The following is a 20545-nucleotide window of genomic DNA, read 5'->3' on the forward strand; positions in this document are numbered from 1 at the left end:
CAGCAGCTCAAATAGTGTCTGGAACCAAAATGCAACTTGGGTGTCTCATGCGAAATGCACAATGAATGGATGTCTCGTCTTTAAATGAAACACAATAGTGAACCATAGGCAAGAAAGTCCAGCAACCTGCAGAGGCCATAGGCACAGGCTCAGTTTCATTGTCATTTTCAACTCCTGAATACTCTGTAGAAAAGCAAGACAGACAATAGAAAAGGACCAAGAGGTTAGGCTCTTCAAACTGGACCTTGAAAATTAGTTTTGAAAAGCTACCAAGCACAAACACAAAGAGAAAAATTGCCCTCCCGTCCCTCTCGGGGACACACTCCACACCTGAATGAAAACTACTTGGTCACCTTTTCCCAAAGGGATATTTACCACCCCCATGCTTCTTCCCATTCTTTTTTTTTTAATTTATTTTATTTAAGTATAGTTGATTTACAATATTGTGTTAATTTTACAGCAAAGCGATTCAACTATACGTATATATTCTTTTTCATATTCTTTTCCATTATGGTTTATCACATGATATTAAATATATTGTAGTTCCCTATGCTACACAGTAAGACCTTGTTGTTTATCTCTTTCCATTCTTTTATTCCACCTTCCGGCAGCCTCCTTGCCAAAACAAAGGTCGGATTCAAAGTGAGATGAGTAACAGCTGTGCACTGAATTCACTGATCTCCTCAACCTGTCCAGGCAGGACACTGCGAGGTGGCAGCTGGCGCTGACCGCAGAGACGTACCTGGTGCAAAAGGCACCCACTCTGGACCACAGCACCGGCCTTTTTAACGGGGAAGACACGTGTCAGCGTCCAAAGCCTGGTATGTAGTGAACATGTATGTCTTTTTTGAAAGCTCAAAAGGAGTTCATATCGGTTTAGACTTTGACTTCCAAGTGACAGAGGAAAGAAGGCATTTTTAACCAGTTTTTCTGAACAGAAAGGGAGAGTCAGAGGTTAAGGAACTCACCCAGAGAAACACAATCGGTGATGGGCCTGGGGACAGTGGCTGTGGTTCCCGACCAGCGTTCTGGGTCGAGGCACCCGCCAGCGACAGAGGACAGAATTTCCACTCTCCAAACCACGTGGTGGGTGCACGGCTTCCCTCTCCCCGCCCCACCCCATGGTGCAGGCCTCACCACCTTTCCTGCCGCAGCCACACGGGGACGAGGCCAGGTGTGCACAGTTGAGCCCCGGAGCCCACACGGCTCCTACGTCCCCCTAACACACAGTTACAACTGACCTTTCCGTTGATCCCATGAAGCGGGCCTCCAGCCCAGGCTCCCCACAGTGAACCTGAAGGGACTTCAAATCCACTGAAAGGAAGAAAGGAGATCTTCTCCCCCCATTAACTAAATTTTTTAAAATTTGTGTTTGGTTTGGAAATTTAGGCAGATTCTTCTGGCTGAGGATGCTGAGAGGGCTGAGGTAGAAAGGGATGAGAAAGGATGAAAACTGACTGCCATCTGATGGAGAGATGCCGTGACATGAAGAGGAAGGCAGGGTGGGACGGGGCGGGGGGTATTTTAACCCACGTAACAAAGTTTCCAGAATACAAAATAACATTTAGGTTCACACTTGTATTCTTTTTTTTTTTAATACGTAAATATCATGCCTCTTTTTTTAAAAAAATTTATTGATTGATTGATTTATGGTTGTGCTGGGTTTTCGTTGCTGCGCACAGGCTTTCTCTACTTGTGGCGAGCAGGGGCTACTCTTGGTTGCGGTGCACAGGCTTCTCACTGCGGTGGCTTCTCTTGCTGCAGAGCACGGGCTCTAGGCACGCAGACTTCAGTAGTTGCGGCACGCAGGCTCAGGAGTTGTGGCTCGCGGGCTCTAGAGCGCAGGCTCAGGAGTTGTGGCGCACGGGCTTAGCTGCTCCGCGGCATGTGGGATCTTCCCAGACCAGGGCTCGAACCCGTGTCCCCTGCACTGGCAGGAGGATTCTTAACCACTGTGCCACCAGGGAAGTCCCCACACTTGTGTTCTTATTCTTTGTTTTTTTTTGGCCGCGCCATGCAGCATGTGGGATCTTACTTAGTTCCCTGACCAGGGATCAAACCCGTGCCCCCTGCAGTGGAAGCACGGAGTCTTAACCACTGGACATCCAGGGAAGTCCCTTGTATTCTTATTCTTATTTTTTAAAATTATTACTCAGAAATTATTGTTTAATTTGGGAAGGAAGTTTGAACGAAAATTTTAAGAGTAACAACTAAAAGCTTCCTGAAATTTTAAGGGTAACAACTAAAAGCTTCCTAATAATTTATCCCTCATTCCTTGGTCTCACGTCCTACTTTCTCACAGAGGGACTGTCACCAGTATGAGGAAGTTCACTGTGAAATACTGTCTTATTCTCTTTCATCTGAAAGGATCTGCAGGAAAATTATGAAACTCAAATTCTCCTAAAAGCAGCCAAACTGTCTTGGCAGTTAGTCTCTTTCACAAATTTCTAACCTAACTCAAGGTATAATGTTTCCAAAGGGAAGGAGAAAGAAGGCCTATTTAGCAGGTACATGTAGTGATGATGACACCCTGAAGTGACACAACACAGAGTCATGGGCAAAGTTGGAGGGGGGGGGGGGCCCATGAACCTTGAGAGCAGACAAAGGGGTCTGGGAAAAATCACATACTTAACTTTTACTAACTTCTAAAATTTAGTTTTCCCTTTGGTTATAAATGTCAGCTACAAATCACAGGAATATTAGAAGAAACAATGACTGTGCCGACAGGTATCATGTCCTACCAGCTGCTCTGTTGTAGGTACACAGCATGGTTACAAAGCCCCTCCTGCTCTGCCTCCTGCAAGTTAATGGAGGTGCCTGATCTTCATGAGTTAAGCGGCCCAGGTGTTACTGCTTTACACATTTATCCTTTTAGTACTTTGATAGCTGTATTTCAGTTTAATTGGTCACCTTTGAAATCCTATGTATTTTATTTTGTTTCATAGACTAATAAGAAATTATCCTGAGAAAGGTCCATAGGCTTCACAGACCACTAAAGGACTCTGTGGCACAGAAAAGGTTAGCACCCCTGGTTTGGTGGGTCAGAACGCTGGGCCTGAGTGCACTGGCTGTGGTGGTTCAAATCCTAGCACCACGTAACCAGCTGGTAACACAGCTCACTGCTTCCCTGAGCCCCGGTTCTTCAGCTATGAAACAGGGATAAAAAGAGCTGCTGCCCCGCAAACATATTATTAGGATTAATGAGATAATGTATGTGAAGCCATTGGCACACAGCCTGCCACTCAGAAAACAAGAATAAAAGGTATCGTCTCGCTGGCGGCTGTCATCACATCCCATCCTGGTCTTCCAGCAGAGACGGCCCCGGACTCTCCCCCAATCCTCACTGAAGGTGCTCCCGCCAGGTTATCAAGTGCTAATCACTCTGACAAGCCCTCCTGGCCGGAGCAATTCACGTGTCTGTGCCTGATGGTTGCCTGTTTTTGTAAACTTTCCAACAAACAGGTTAATTTATAAATAATTTATAAACAAGGTCCTCAATGACACTCTCCCTCTGCATATCTCCTCCTGGACCCCCCGGGAAAGGAGTTCCCATCCTTTAACGCCTTCATCAAGCATGGTAAATAGAGCCCTCCTGGAGCCTGGCAGCAGCCGTGCCCCCCAGAAAGGCTATACCAGGCAAAGGAACGAAAAGAGGAAGGAGAGGACAGTAAGGGATGTGAGACTCTGAGAGGAGCCTGTTTCCACCAACAGAGCAGAGAAGTACTGAATTCTCGAAGCCTGGAGGGGACGGGGTGCCGACGACCGTTACCTTGCCAGCAAGCTCCAACCATGAGCTGGGTTTCGATCTTGGATGCGTGAAGCGGGTAGTCTTCAGTCACAGAGAAGGGCTCGTGAGAGACGCCGTCCACATAAAGAGTCACGTTTGGGATTTCCACGTTGAGGACATAGTGATGCCATTCCTCGTCACAGACCTACAAGGCCAAGGGGGTGGGTGGTTAAGTGTGAAACATCCACCTTCCCTCTCACCCAAACACGCAGCCATGAGAGCGACATAACTGGACACGAGAACAAGTCACCCAGAATGAACCTCTGTCTTCCTAAAAGGGAAAAGACTTAAAATGACAACAACAAAATACGTCTCATCCCACCGTATCTCACCCCAAAAAGGTCAAGGTGACACTACTATCTCTAGGACACTTCACACTTGGGGGCGCTACTCATTCGTCATGTGACAGAACCCCAGACAGGGAGCTGCCCAATTCCCTTCTGCCAAGAGCATGACACCAGGAAATTCTAGTATCGGCAGGATGGACACCACCCAGGGGGCTGGCCATTCCTTTTCTGGATCAAAATGAAAAATGTGGCACTTCCCCGGTGGCGCGGTGGTTAAGAATCCGCCTGCCAATGCAGGGGCCACGGGTTCGAGCCCTGGTCCGGAAAGATCCCACATGCCACGGAGCAACTAAGCCCATGCGCCACAACTACTGAGCCTGAGCTCTAGAGCCTGCGAGCCACAACTACTGAGCCCACGTGCTGCAACTACTGAAGCCCACGCACCTAGAGCCCGTGGTCTGCAACAAGAGAAGCCACCGCAATGAGAGTCCGCGCACCACAACGAAGAGTAGCCCCTGCTCGCCGCAACTAGAGAAAGCCTGTGCACAGCAATGAAGACCCAACATAGCCAAAAATAAATAAATAAATTTTTTTTAAAAAATGAAAAATGCCACTAGTTTCTGAACGAGGCCCACTACAGACACATGTGCTTTCTTTTTCGGTTCAAAGGTGATGGTCTAAATAAATACGAACATACAGCTCAGATGGCCAAATTCAACTGAGCTCCTCTCCTATCATGAAGGAGCAGCTCCCCAGTATCTCCCCTGTTGTCACGTGGGGTGCTGGTCTGCAGTCTCCAAGGCCTGGCTGGTCTGGCATTCCCTGATTTCTGGCTTTAGAGGAAGAGGCAGACATGCAAGAACAGGGACAGGCAGAGAAGGAGACGCTATGGGATGAAATTTCTAAAACTGTATTTTTAAAAAGCCTGCCCAGGGACTTCCCTGTGTGGTCCAGTGGTTAAGAAATCTGCCTTCCAATGCAGGGGACGTGAGTTTGATCCCTGGTTGGGGAACTAAGATCCCACATGCAGCAGGGCAACTAAGCCCGCACACCACAACTACTGAGCCCGCGCACCGCAACTAGAGAGAAGCCCCTGCGTCACAACTAGAGAGAAGCCCATGTGCCCCAATGAATAGCCCGCGTGCCGCAACTAAGACCCGACACAGCCAAAAATAAATATTTAGAAATAATAAATAAATAAATAAATAGCTTGCCCAATTTACCTTTAAATTCTAAGAAACTGAACCAAGGAGAAATCAAGCGCTAAAACAGACCAGAAACATCAAAATAAATGAAGAAATTACCAAAGATTACCCCCAAAAGAAAAGCAGCTGCTCTTGATAAGTCTGAGGAAAAAATTCAGATCTTTAATATTGTATATATGTTTCTTAAATATGCATAATGTGCGTATAAATGTATAATCACATATTTCTAAATAAAGAAATTGCACAGGGCTTCCCTGGTGGCTCAGTGGTTGAGAGTCCACCTGCCGATGCAGGGGACACGGGTTCGTGCCCCGGTCCGGGAGGATCCCACATGCCGCAGAGCGGCTGGGCCCGTGGGCCATGGCCGCTGAGCCTGCGCGTCCGGAGCCTGTGCTCCGCAACGGGTGAGGCCACAGCAGTGAGAGGCCCGCGTACCGAAAAAACAAAAACGAAAACAACAACAACAAAAAGACATTGCACAGTAATTCACTTTTGAGACAGATAAGATCTTAATTTTAGTTTCTTTATTTAAAACAAGTTCTGTAATATATGCTGCTTCAGAAAGTAATTTATATTACACCCCCAGTCTTTAAAATAGTACAGGTTTCTTGGGAAATACCATGAGCATATTCTGAGAAGAGAGTAGGAGAATTAGTATAATTTTTTAATTTCCTTGAAAACACGGTGATTAGGGTAGTAAAACCCCAAACCACAGACAACACCCACGACAATACTGGTGACAAAGTGACTACATGAATGCTGAAACAAGTCGGGTGGAGGAAAGCAACAGGGCTTCTGATCCAGGTGATACCAGAGTGTGTGAAGCCACATTTAAAAAAAAAATACTTTATGAAAACAACAGAAGGGAGAGATCAAACCCTAAAGCTAGGGAAAAAAAAAAAAAAAAAGTCATGCTTTTCAAAGTGTAGGAAAGCTAATTTCATGTAAAACTGAGGGGGGGAAAATGATCACGACTCAATCCCAAAAAGTTTTTAAAAGGAAAAAAAAAAAAAAGACAACCAAACGGAATAACCTCCCTTCGGATAATGAAACCATACCTGAAAGACATACCTAAGAAAAGAGATGAAAATGATAATCTGTTCTTTCAAAACACGCTAAAAGACATGAGGAAAATGACAAAACAGAAGAACATAGTTTGTAATTAGAGCAACTCAGAGATGAGGTGACAAAGCACAGGAATGATTTAAACAAAAGGGAAAGATACAGAAAACAGGTAAAGAATACCAACGAAAGATAAGAGGAGTCCCCAGAGAGGAAAACCAAAGCAATAGAATAGAATACTAAAAACTATAACAAAAACTTTCCTGAAATACCAAAACGTTTGAAACTAGATACTAAAAGGCATACCACATATTTGGGAAAACAGACCTAAAACAACCAAGACATATTCGTAAAATTAAATGACCTTAAAAAAAAGAAGGAAGAAAAAAAAAAATCCCAAGGTCATCCAAACAAAAAGACTGAGTGTTTTATAAAGGAAAGAAAATCAAGCTGTTGTCAGATTTTAACAGCAACATTTTACATCAGAACTCAATGGAGAGACAGATTTTCTGTTCTTGGAAATCTTACATCAGAGCCAGAGATGTTATATCCAGCCAAAGTGACCTTCAGTATAAAGGCCACAGACAAACTATTAAAACAACATGTAAGAACTCAGGAATTAACTGTTGCCATGAGCCCTTCCTGAGAACACACTTCCTACCACCCAAGTGACCAGAGATCAAGTGCCACAAGGGTGGTGACACTGACCACTGATGGCTGCTTAAATCACAAAGAGAAACAACCCGACGGAGCTTAAACAGATCAGAAACATGCAAACCCCATTCTGATCAAGCCTTTACAGCCCAGTCCCAATTTACAGGGTATAAGGAAGAGACAGGAGTGTGTTAAATGACACCACAGAGAGAGGAGCATGTTTTGTCACCAAAGAAATTCCAAGAGAGAAGAGGAAAATCTACAGATTAAAATAAACTCAAAAGGTCTATCAGCCAATCCCAGTGTATGGCCCCTTATTTGGATCCTGATTCAAACAAACAAATTTGTAAACATGAAAACATCTATGAGACAATTTGAACAAAAAATTCTTAACAGTGGAGGTAACAATGAAACAAGGTTGACCAAGAACTGATAATTATTGAAGCCAGGGTGTGTGGAGTTGTTCCTTACACTAATCTGTCCACCTTTACCTATGTGTGAAATTTTCCATGATAAAGTTTCTAAAACATGTAATCAGAAGAAACTGAATATATAAGTGTAGACTGTGGTTACTAAAACAGAACTATACCTAAAATGTCTACCTACATTGCAAAATTTTTTTCTGGATGATACCTTTCTTAGTTTCTTGAAAAAACTGATAACAAAAGTTTCCAAGAAAGAAATGATCTATGTAAATAAAAATTACAACAGTAAGAGATGAACACTGCCAAATGAGGCAAATAAATTAAGCTCAGGTTTCCTTCTTGCCCCAACTCTAAATCACAAGAGGAAATGACCTGCTGTGATTTTAATGAAAAGGCTTTCTCAGTTTACAGCATCTCCTCATTTCCTGTAACACATTGATTCTTTGCACATGACACTTGATTTTTATCACAGCAACTGTTAGGAAATCAGCTTTGCAAAGATATGACATCTCACAAGAAGTATAATGTGCTCTCATGTTGAAACTATATATTCCCACGAGCTAATAGTTCATGTGATGTCTGAAAGATGTCAAGATTGCTGGTTCCTTGAATATTTAAAATATCCCATCGCATCCCCGAATCTGCTGAGGCACCCAGGGTCCTTGGCACAATTTGGGAGCCAAGGCCTTAAATAATAAACAAATACAAGGACCTCAATCCCAATTTTTAAGCAAGTGCTGCTTATCTCAATAAATTATAACATGATATTTGGGATTTAAAACATATCATTTCTTTATACAGGCACACCTTGGAGATATCACAGGTTTGGTTCCAGACCACACCAGTAAATCGAGTATCACAATAAAACAAGTCTTACGAATTTATTTTGGTTTCCCAGTGCATATAAATTTATGTTTACGCTATACTGTGGTCTGCATTATGTCTAAAAAATAACAGTGTACGTACCTTCATTAAAAAATACTGCTAAAAAATGCTAACATTATCTGACAATGCAGGGTTGCCACAAGCCTTCAATTTATAAAAACTGCAATATCTGTGAAGTGCAATAAAATGAGGTACGCCTGTATTAATATTTTATGTATAAAACACATACATGTAAAAAAACAAACTTAGGCTTTCAGTAAAAAGGAGTTCAGTGGATTTAATTTGCTGTCCTATTAGCCACAGACACAGAAATCATAAAATCTTAAATAAACCCTGCCCATAAACAGCTGGTACTGTTCACGGTCGCAGTGCCCATTTAATCTCTCTGAAAAACATCCATAGCAGTGAGTTTTCCACGCACTCACCTGATTCAACTTCCAGTGGAATCCTGCAGGTTTGTATTTCTTCTCTTCTGAAGGATCCTGACGGAGGAGGAAAATCAGCCGGCAGCCGTGGACATAGAGTGAATAATGGTGTCGGTTCATATCTGCGAAGAGTAATTCTACTAGTAAACTAACGGCTTAAGACCCAAAGGAGAAATAAAAGCTATTTCTTTAATGGATCTTGAAGACACAGTTTTATCAGCATGGGTGAACTCTCCATGGTGGGCCAAGGCAGGGTTTAGGAAAAAATACGCTTGGGCTTTACTGAGAAGAGGGGCCCAATCCACTGAGTAAAGCTAACAAACGCCCAGAGACCAGTGCAGTGTCTTGAGCACAGAACAACGTGTGTCACCAAGAGCGCGTGGGAGCCTTTAGGGTTAGAATAAGGTGCCCACCTCCAGGCACCACTGCAGCGGACGCCCCTTACAGCGAAGCTCACCCACCTGTTTTGTCTGAGCTGCAAAGGACCGTCTCCTTCTTCCTGCCAAACGGCCCGTGCCTCATCCACACAGAGATCGTAAAAGGCTCCTTGGGGTTGACGGAAACGATGCCATCTGGGACCCTCACCCCTTGAGTGCCATTGAACTCGAAGACCTGGTCGCTGTCGTGGCCATTGTCAGTGGGGAGGCCGATGGTCCAGTTCAAGGAGCCGCCCGGGGAAGGGAGCAGCTCAGCTGTGCCAGACGCAGCGCCTAAGCAACATGGAGACACTCACTATGCATCATGCGATGAATTCAAAAGGGATAAGCATTTCAAAGCCACACTAAGGTACTGTCTTTGTTTTTTGGGTTTTTTTAATTGAACTAGAGTTGATTTACAATGTTGTGTTAGTTTCAGGTGTACAGCAAAGTGATTCAGTTATACATACATATATAAAATAATATAGTCTTTTTTTTACATTTTCTTCTCTTATAGGTTAGTACAAGATATTGAGTATAGTTCCCTGTGCTATACAGTAGGTCCTTGTTTATCTATTTTATATATGGTAGTGTGTATATATTTATCCCAAAGTCCTAATTTATCCCTCCCCTCCCCCTCTTTGGTAACCATAAGTTTGTTTTCTATGTCTGTGAGTCTATTTCTGTTTTATAAATAAGTTCATTTGTATAACTTTTTTTAGATTCCACATATAAGCGATAGCATATGATATCTTTGTCTGACTTACTTCACTTAATATGATAATCTCTAGGTCCACCCATGTTGCTGCAAATGGCAATATTTCATTCTTTTTTATGGCTGAGTAATATTCCACTGTGTGTGTGTGTGTGTGTGTGTGTGTGTGTGTGTGTGTACATATATACACACACACATATATATGTACATATCTTCTTTACCCATTCATCTGTCAATGGACAGTTAGGTGAGTTCCATGTCTTGGTTATTATAAACAGTGCTGCTATGAACACTGGGGTGCACGTATTAAGGTACCACTTTTATCCTAATGGTTATACAGTTTGCTACTTCCAGTTTAATTTTCCTCAAAAATAAGGGTTTTTATTATTAAAAAGATTCATAAATAATAACCATGGATTTTTTTTTAAAGGAAGAAAAAAAGAGGAGTATAACCTTTAAAAACTGTGAATCACTATATTGTATAGCAACTATATGTCAATAAAAAAATAAAGAAAAGAGAAAAAAAAAGAAGCATTACTTGTGATCCCACCCCAATATATCCACTATTAACATTTGGGTATAAACACTTCCAGTCTTTTCTTTATGAATGTACACATATCATTAAAATATGTATAATACGTATGAATATATGTCATAAAACATGTATAATATGAATATATTATAAAAATGGAGTCCTGCTATGTACATACCTACATATATTCCCAGTAATATTCTTTACAGCATAATTTAAAATGTCTGAATTAGCATTTCACTGTATAGAATTTGTGCTGTGATATATTTAGCTGATCTGTCCTGTGCACACGGAGTTGTCCCTGTTTTTTTCTCTGTGACAAACCTTGCCTTGACGAGGACTTCTGTGTGTCTCCATGATTATTCCCTTAGGATAAACTCCTAGAAATGGGATACTGAGCCAAAGAACATGAAACATTTTCACAACTTTTGTTACACATTGCCAGGCTCGATTTTCTTTTAAATTCATCCACAGAGGATTTTGCAACCTTTCACAGCCACTGGGCCCTTGACTTCTCTATTCCTAGGGGCAGCATGACTTGTCTGGGACAGCCTGGTCTTTTGAGTATCATACGATCTTGGTCCAAATCCCAGCTCGGCCACTTCCTAAAAGTGTGACCTTGGGCAAGCGACTCAGCCTCCCTCAGTCTCAATTAATTCTTCTGTAAAGACGAGGCCCATGCTACCGCCTTTGTAGGCCTCATGGGAAGATTAAATGAAATAACACATGTGGAAGGACCTAGCGTACAGTAAGCACTCAAAGAGAAAATTCTTTCTACCTTTAAACTGTTCTGCTGAGAGAAATGTTCATTTAATACCATAAAAAATAATGGCATTACAAGAAAGTACGTTATTTACACTACACTTACGTAGCATAAAATAGAAAAGATTCCAGACCTCTTCACTTACGTACATTTAGGTACGATTATGAATATTTGGATTCAGAATCAGGATGAGCCAGCAGAGAATATACTTTTTCCCTTTTGCTTATTCTTCATATGACAATTTCCAATTATGAAAGAAAACTGGTTACCTAAATCTAACTGTCATTATCACTTAGTGAAAAGACAGATGAGAACTGGAAAATGCTCCCTACAAAAGTCCCTTCCGAGCATCAGGAGGCCACTGAAGTTACTGGTGTTTTACCACCGGCCAAGTGGAACATTCCTCCTCAGCATCTTCCCCAAGAGGCATCCGTACCTCACCTTTACCTCATTCAGACAGACCAGAAAAATATCCGCACTGATGGTGAAGACAGAGAACTAGCCTTGGGTCAGATCTGTGATCGTTCTGTCTCTCAGCTGCTCCACACGTTGTTTGTGGGACATAAAGACTATAAATTCGATGCAGGTTTCCTTCGTTTCCATTTTCTACTTCACGTTTGCCAAAAGCTATTGCATTACCTGTAGCTTTTTTTTCCCTTCAGTCCTTACATAAGCGTCTCATTTCATTTAAAGCTCACTCCACTTACAGAATGCCTATTTTGATGATTCTCAATGCATGTTAGAGAAATACCTGCTTCAAATCAGTGGTTCTTAAAATGCAAAGACACACACACACACTTCTGAACAGACTTTTAGGGGTTCAGCGTCCCTCTCTCGCCTCCTTACCACAGAGCCGGTGGAGGGACTTCTCGGAGTAGGTGTCGCGGTCACAGCCCTTCCCTATGTGGCTGGTCTCCAGCTCCACCATCACCTGCACTGAGGCCACCGATTCATCACATGTCTCCAGGTGGACGTTTGGGAAGAGCGCCAAAGCACCAGTGCCAGGCTCGTACTCGACCCTGTTGTTCCATCCTGTGTGGGCCCACACACGGGGGGCGGGGGGGAGAAAACTCCTGTCAGGTCTCCGTGGTGAACAGATTTTCAGAGCAGGTGTGACAGCAGCAGAGAGACAGTGAGGCTCACCTTGCCACCCAGGGGTGCAGGTGGGCTTGATGCTGATCTTCACCAAAGCCTCCTCTGCTGCTCTCTTCTTCCCGCAGTCGTAGGCTGTGACTGCCAGCTTGTACTGCTGCTCTTTCCTGTAGTTCAGCTTCTCCGTGTTCTTTATATAACCTTCCAAGAGGAAAAACAGCAGTGAGAACCCAAACCCATTCTGCTTCTCTCTTCTGGCTTTTTTTTTTTAATTGACGTAGAGTTGATTGTGTCAGTTTCAGGTGTACAGCAAAGTGATTCAGAGATATATATATATATATATATTTTTATGGTTACATAAGACTCAGTTGATTGAATGTCTCATGTCCCTATCGGTAATCTTTTTTTTTTTTTTTTTTTCCCGATTATTTTCAAACCCACTGTTTTTGACTTCTGTCGTCCTATGCTGAAACACAAAATGCACGTGTTTCAGCCCTGGAAACACTGACACAGAAATAAACTGATGCTTGAGATAATTAACATTCATGCTTTCCTGAGCTTGAACACACACTAAATGCACCTTGTAGGGTTATTTAAGCAGAGGAATGAGTCTACAGAATTCAGCCTCCAGAAGCCCGCGCACCACAATGAAGAGTAGCCCCCAACTGCCGCAACTAGAGAAAGCCCACGCGCAGCAACGAAGACCCAACACAGCCAAAAATAAAAATAATAAATAAATTTATAAAAATACAAGATGGAGCTGCATTAAATATTTCTTGCTAAAAGATTTACTTTGTTAGAGAGAGATTTCCTACCCTCAGCCAGTAGAACAGAAGTCTGCTTTTTGAACATGAGTGCAAATGTCTGCAAAGTGTTTGCAATGTCCATCATTTCATTGAAGATTCTGGACTATGCATTAACAATGGAGACACCATAGCATCATCAAGAAGCCATAACCTAATAAAGAAGCTGAGCTCCAGAATAAGTTAATTCTAGTCAATTACTAAGGATGGCAGGGTGTCTGGCAGCGAGGTATCAACCTTCATCTTCAAGACGAGGCAGAAAAGCCAAATCTGATGGAGAACAGAAAACGAAACTGACTAAGAGGCAGTCTTATTCGGATGCATGCTGACTGAAAGGTAGGGAGATAAAAAAATAAAAACACCTTAGGTGGGGGATTTTTATTAGATTTTGGTGGGAAAGGAAAAAGAGGATCACCCTATAAGAGAACACAAGATTTGGTGCCAGAAAAGAGGCTTTCAGGGGACACAGTAAAAACTTAAATGTGACCTAAACAGACACTTCTCCAAAGACACAGATGGCCAAAAGGTACATGCATGAAAAGATGCTCAACATCGCTAATTATTAGAGAAATGCAAATCAAAACTACAATGAGGTATCACCTCACACCAGTCAGAATGGCCATCATCGAAAAGTCTACAAATAATAAATGCTGGAGAGGGTGTGGAGAAAAGGGAACCCTCCTACACTGTTGCTGGGAATGTAAATTGGTGCAGCCACTATGGAGAACAGTATGGAGGGTCCTTAAAAAACTAAAAACAGAGCTACCATATGATTCAGTAATCCCACTCCTGGGCATATATCTGGAGAAAACCACAATTCAAAAAGATACAGTGCACCCCAATGTTCACTGCAATGCTGTTTACAATAGCCAGGACATGGAAGCAACCTAAATGTCCATCGACAGATGAATGGATAAATATGTGGTATATGTATACAAAGGAATATTACTGGGCCATAAAAAAGAATGAAATAATGCCATCTGCAGCAACATGGATGAACCTACCAGTTATCATACTACGTGAAGTAAGCCAGACAGAGAAAGACAAACATCATGATATGCCTTAAATGTGGAATGTTTAAAAAAAATTATACAAATGAACTTACATATAAAACAGAAACAGACCAAAAGACATAGAAAACAAACTTATGGTTACCAAAGGGGAAGGGGAGGAAATAAATTAGGAGATTGGGCTAAAGATACACACACTACTATATATAAAATAGGACTTCCCTCGTGGCCCAGTGGTTAAGAATCAGCCTGCCAGTGCAAGGGGCAAGGGTTTAAGCCCTGGTCCGGGAAGATCCCACGTGCCACGGAGCAACTAAGCCCATGCGCCACAACTACTGAGCCTGCGCTCTAGAGCCCATGAGGCACAACTACTGAGCCCATGTGCCACAACTACTGAAGCCTGCGTGCCTAGAGCCCGTGCTCCACAACAAGAGAAGCCACCGCAATGAGAAGCCCGCACACTGCAATGAAGAGTAGTCCCTGCTCACCACAACTAGAGAAAGCCCAGACGCAGCAACAAAGTCCAGTGCAGCCAAAAATAAATTAATTTTTTTTAAAAAGTTAAAAAAAAAAAAAGGTAACCAACAAGGATAGCACAGGGAACTACAGTCAATATTTTGTAATAACATATAAGGGAAAAGAATCTGAAAAAAATATATATATATGTATATGTATATGTGTATATATATATATATAAAACTGAATCACTTTGCAGTATGCCTGAAACTAACACAACACTGTAAATCAACTACACTTTAACTAAAAAACAAAAAAACTTAAATGTGAGACAGACACACCAAGTTAGGTCTTGCTATGGACTGAATGTGTGTGTCCCCCCAAATTCTTATGTTGAACTCTTGACTCTCAGTGTGATGGTAGTAGGAGGTGGGGCCTCTGGGAGGTGATGAGGTTTAGACGAGGTCATGAGGGTGGAGCCCTCATGACGGGACTAGTGTCCTTACAAGAGAAAGAGACTAGAGCTTTCTCCCTGCCACGAGAGGACACAGCAAGAAGCAGGTCCTCATTGACGTTCGGCACCTTGATCTTGGACTTCTCAGCCTCCAGAACTGTGAAAAGTAAGTGTCTGCTGTTTCGGCCCCCCAGGTTTATGGTATTTTGTTAGAGCAGCCTGAACAGACTAACTGTGAGTGTCACCGAAGTGCAGACAAAGTTTGGGTTGGAAGCCGATTGGCACAGAGGGGCTGCCTACCCCATCTCCCCCGCAGTGAGGAAAGAACGCTCCTGGGTGCTCACCATCTTTGTCGACAGCAAATGGCACATCCGGGGTGACAATCTCATAGCTGCAAACCTGGCTGAACTGGGGGGAGCAGTCTGCGTCCACTGCCTCCACCCTCAGGATGCTGTCATACTGCTCCCCCTCTACCACCGTGGCTTTGTAGGACTTCTCCTTGAATACAGGTGCATACTCGTTCACGTCGTTCACCTGAATATGGACAGTTGCTCTGGAAGAAGGGGGGAGGGGAAAGGCTGTGTGTTTTGCTTGTTTTTTTTACCCCAAGAATAAAATTCCACCCTATTCTTAAATTTCCTTTAACTTTTAAAGTTAAAATAGGAGTCTGGTTGATTCTTCCAAGTCCTAGCGAGTAAGAGAGCTGGTAAAAAGGCAGTAATATGGGGCTTCCGTGGTGGCGCAGTGGTTGAGAGTCTGCCTGCTGATGCAGGGAACGCGGGTTCGTGCCCCCGTCCGGGAAGATCCCACATGCCGCGGAGCGGCTGGGCCCGTGAGCCGTGGCCGCTGAGCCTGCGCGTCCGGAGCCTGTGCTCCGCAACGGGAGAGGCCACAACAGTGAGAGGCCCGCGTTAACGCAAAAAAAAAAAAAAAAAAAAAAAAAAAAAAAACACCAAAAAAAAAAAAAAAAAAAAGATATTTAAAAAAAATAATCGGAGGGCTAAGCTTCTAAAAAAAAAAAAAAAAAAAAAGGCAGTAATATGAAATAAGAGACTTGGGATTTTCTTGACAGTGTGTGGCAGGGCTGGCAGAAGGGAGGTAAACTATATCAGACATGTTTGCTCTCCAATCAAAAAGTTAAAAATATTTTGTTGCAAAATCCAGAAAAAAATTAGGAAGAAGGGTTAAGAAGCACAGACAGAAGATGGGAAATTATGAGCATTAAAGCAAGTTCTGCCCCTGCTTCTAAGGAATAGAGACCACCAGGAACCCACTGCCGGGATAGCATCCACTGCTGACGCAACAAATGAAGGACCTCTACTTGCCCCTCCTGGTTCCATGTTCCATCTCCCCAGCCTGGGCACAAGAAAACTAGGGCATCATCAGACCAGGCTACAAACAGAAAACTGTCAGTCTCGTGTGCTGCTGACCAGGGCATGTTTCTGAATCAGACAAGGTCCCTGACTGAAATGAGGTCTTTTTCAAGGAAAATGATAATATCACATTTTGTAAAAAGGATGAGGCATGATTCACTGGCATGCAGCACTCCCACTGTTCACCAAGACCCTCCACACCCCAATGCTACCCATCCATCCTGACCCTCACAATGGGTTACACGACCTCACCTCACCTATGTATCCTCCTTCCTTAGCCAATACACTAAGGAGAAACTGAGACACGACAAAATTAAATTTGCCTAATGTCGAAGGGCTAGTAAGTGGCGGAGAAAAGACTAGAAAAAGGCTAAATCCAAGTCTTGTTCAATCTTCTCCGTTACACCAGTAGTTCTCAACTGGCAGGAACGATGCGCACACACCCAGGATGGGGTGCAGAAGCTAGCTCTCTTCCACCAGCTCAAAAGCGTTTCATGCCCTTTAAATTTACAGAAAAAAAAAAAAAAAGATAAACGTAACAACAAAATATCTTCCTCTGGGTAAAAGTAGGCTTTTTGAATTTTCAATGTAAGGCCCTAGTTTCTTTACTAGAGTATCTGGTGGGATAAAATTACTCATTTATTCAACACCTACTATGTGCCAGGCACTTGCTGGGAGCCATACACAAGGGTAAACAGGATACCTGCCCTCAAAGAGCTTACAATCTCACTGGGGACAACTGGGAACTAGCCTCTGCCTCACGTTTCAAAAACAAGAAGTCTTGGGGCAGCGGCAACTGTCACCACTTTCCTTACACACACGCGCTCTCTGTCCAGCTCACTTACTTATGAGACTTTTTCACGTTGGCCCCGTCAGGCCCCTTCCCGCAGTCGTAGGCCTGGATGGTGAATGTGTAGTCCTTCTGGAGTTCACAGTCCAGTTTCTCTTTTGAGCGAATGATTCCCTCGCCAGTGGATTTATCCACCACTACTGCATCAAAGGGGACATTCTGCCCATGAATTTTAAATCCACAAATCTCACCTAGGGAGTCAAAACAGCATGGGTTAGACTTTCCACCACACAAACCCAGGGCACACTCCCCTCCTCTCCCAAAGAAAATAAACAACAACAATTTGGCAGCCAGGGGTTTAGGGGGTCTGTGAACAAAGCAAGGGCACTTGTGCTTGGACAGGGGGTAAGTTCTGGGGCTTTAGTAAAAAGAAGCATGTTCTGGCTTTCCAAGCAACTTGTTTAAACTTTGCATCCATTCATGCAGGAATACAAAAGAGAAAGAGAAAATATATAGACAGGCATTTCACAGGAGTACTTAAGAGAGCTCCAGGGCAAAGTAGTTTCATTAGCAAACAGCCAAGGCCTGATAACACGGAGAAACTGCCCAGCTACCTGGGAGGGCTGGGCAGCTATTTTGATTTGGACCAGAGAGGAGGCTAGAAGGCACAGTTAAGTGTTGAGAGAGGAAGAGGCAGTGAGGCATAGGTTCAGCACCATTATTACAGAAAGTCTGTCAAAAAAAAAAAAAAATATCGAAGAAACAAGTCTTCCTGTGCAATGAGCCTGGCTAAAATTAGGGAATCAAAACAAACTACTGAATGAGAAAACGGTAGAAATACCAACTTTTCAGGCATCCATTTCAACAGCTATCAGCTACAATTAAGATACAGTTTCCATTCTCGGGAGGGATTTGCTAGACTTGCCTTGTTTCGGACTTTATCCTATCAGACCTGAAAAAGAAGCCTGCCTGGGAACGTAAGCACATCCAAGTTGGTCTATAAGCTTATTTAGGAGTTAAAATCTAGGTTTCCATTCTGGCCCATGGGAGAATACATATAAATACTTTGATGTATGTATAAAACTTCACAGAGTATATTTCACATAAAAATAAAACTGAACTCTTCCAAAATTACAACTAGTAGAAAATGGTTACAAAGTGAATCTCTTAAATCCAATTTTAAAAAAAGGAACAGGATTATCCATATAGTTCAAATGGATGTCTGATTTCCAGATATTTCTAACCAAGGGTCTGGTTACATACAATTTCCATCAATATACTTAAAAATAGAAATAAATAGGAGAATAAATAGGGGTAAGAGAACATGACAGTTTCTTCTGTTTAAGGGCTGATTCCCAATTTTATAAACAAAGTTAGTGGGTTAATGTTCATAAGAGGCATAGAAAGAACCCTTTATCACCTTCTTTGGTGACTGTCACCTCAAAACTCTCTAAAGGGAGAAAAGATAAACCCATGTCAGTAATACAGGAAAGAAGGAAGCCAAAACAATAAGGAAAAAAAAAGTCAAAGATGCACATATTACATAGAAAAGCTTGACATAATTTAACAACAAATTCAGTAGCCAGCTTTAGCAGAACTGCATCTTCAGTAACAAAACATCTCTATGAATCCAACTTACCACAGATTACACTAGCCTAGTGATGAAATACCGCTATAAAGTCTCCTCACACCCTCAGGTGTCATGAGGATTTTTTGCTTCATGACTGCTTTGATGATAACGGTTTCTAAGTCTACTTGTTATTTTACAGTTTTCGGATTTTCATTTTCAAGCTAAGTTCTCGGTGGCTAGATTCTGGTAACTTTCAACTCGTCCTTAGATTTAACAAAACAGTTGGAGGAAAGGGTTTTACTTTAACCCTTTGTCTTGAGCTGAATAATAATGTGTTCTCACCTAAAGTAACCAACCAAGGCAACAAATACAAAGCCCTCTTCTAATGGAACATATACTTAAATGCGAACTGCAACCAGATTCGGTACTAACTGTAGCGATGCTACAACGATCATGGCTTTTATTTTGTGAAAACAGCTCTTCTCCCAAGTCCATATAAATCCTGCTCACCTCACCCTGCGAGCCCTACAGAGAAGAAACAAGACGATCAAGAGTCCCTCTCCCAAGACGCAGCGTGGGCCTCGCCTGGGAAACCGTCCCTCCCACCAGAGGTTACACAGCCTCAATTCCCTGCTTTTTTTTTTTTTTTTAAATGGTTTTACCACATATTTGCATATCCCTCAACAGTGTTGTTTCATTTTATTTTTGAGTTTCAAAAAATGGCCATCATATGGTGTGCAATTTTTGCGACTTGCGTTTTCACTTGACCTTTTCCAACCATGTGTGTCTGAGATGACTTCGTCCTTGTTGGCATATGCAGTCACATAGTTCATTCACTCTCACCAGCACGCACAGGGAGAACCCAATGAGTTAAAACATAAGCGCTTAAAACATTGCCCGGCACAAAGAAAGCGCTCTGCGAACATTTGCTGTCACTGTAATTATTTCCCATTGTGTGAATACACGGTAACTCCAGTGTTTTGCTGTGTATGAACAAGGCTACGGTGGGTGCTTCTGTCCTGCTTCCTGGGCATATACACAGGCTCTCTCCAGATCTGTGCTGCCCGGTACCGGAGCCACTAGCCACGTGGGGCTGCTAAAAATTGAACTAAAATTCATATTTTAGTGCGTGATATTAAAAACTCAGTTCCTCGGTCGCAGTGGCTGCATTTCAAGGGCTCAACGGGCACGCGTGACTAGTAACTACTGAATGGAGACGTGGACAGGGAATCCCACCACCATCACAAGCTCTACAGGACAGCACTGCTCAGAGCGGTGGGGGCAAACCCGCAGGTCAAGTCCAGCCAGGGCATGATTTTGAACGGCCTGCGAGCTGAAAATGGCTTCTGTGTGTCACTTCAGGACACAAGAAAATTACATGAAATTCAAACTTCAATGTCCATAAGTATTGTTTTATCAGGACACAGACCTACTAATGTCTTGTCTAGGGCTGCTTTCCCCTCCCCCGATAGTGGCACAGTTGGGTCACTGCCAAAGAGACCCTGTGGGCTGCAAAGCCTCAAAATCTCACTACCAGCTTTTTACAGAAAGGCTGGCTGATCACTGCTCTAGAATCCACCATGAGCACAACTGCTGGGTACCAGCTGTGTCCAACTGTTTTCCAAAATGCTAAGTCACTAGATTACATTCATACTTTTCGGGTGTATACTAATACAGCATAGTACATGTTAAGATAAATCAAGTTGCCCTGCTTTAATTCAGAGGTAACGTCTCGGTTTTTGACTTGGAGTTTGCTGTTCTAAAGAGAAAACGGTGAGGCCGTCCCACATCACTCACCGTGACAGCATGTGCTTTCCCGACAAGGCGGCTGTGTAGGGAAG

The 20545-nt window shown here is 42.9% G+C and overlaps 1 protein-coding gene across 1 annotated transcript in view; it reads right to left on the reverse strand.

Annotated features, from left to right (window-relative positions):
* CLSTN1 (calsyntenin 1) overlaps positions 1-20545 on the reverse strand; it is a 38419-nt gene that overhangs the window by 6611 nt on the left and 11263 nt on the right. Inside the window, exons 3-11 of the mRNA XM_007453332.1 lie at positions 18555-18584; positions 17190-17385; positions 15316-15524; positions 12300-12449; positions 12003-12188; positions 9192-9440; positions 8731-8852; positions 3770-3932; positions 127-183 (exon numbers count right to left, since the gene is read on the reverse strand). Coding sequence (XP_007453394.1) covers positions 127-183; positions 3770-3932; positions 8731-8852; positions 9192-9440; positions 12003-12188; positions 12300-12449; positions 15316-15524; positions 17190-17385; positions 18555-18584 — 1362 coding nt within the window. The remainder of the gene's footprint in view (positions 1-126; positions 184-3769; positions 3933-8730; positions 8853-9191; positions 9441-12002; positions 12189-12299; positions 12450-15315; positions 15525-17189; positions 17386-18554; positions 18585-20545) is intronic.

This window comes from Lipotes vexillifer, unplaced genomic scaffold (genome assembly GCF_000442215.2).
Source record: "Lipotes vexillifer unplaced genomic scaffold, Lipotes_vexillifer_v1.1 scaffold575, whole genome shotgun sequence".
In the NCBI taxonomy this organism is placed as follows: Eukaryota; Metazoa; Chordata; class Mammalia; order Artiodactyla; family Lipotidae; genus Lipotes; species Lipotes vexillifer.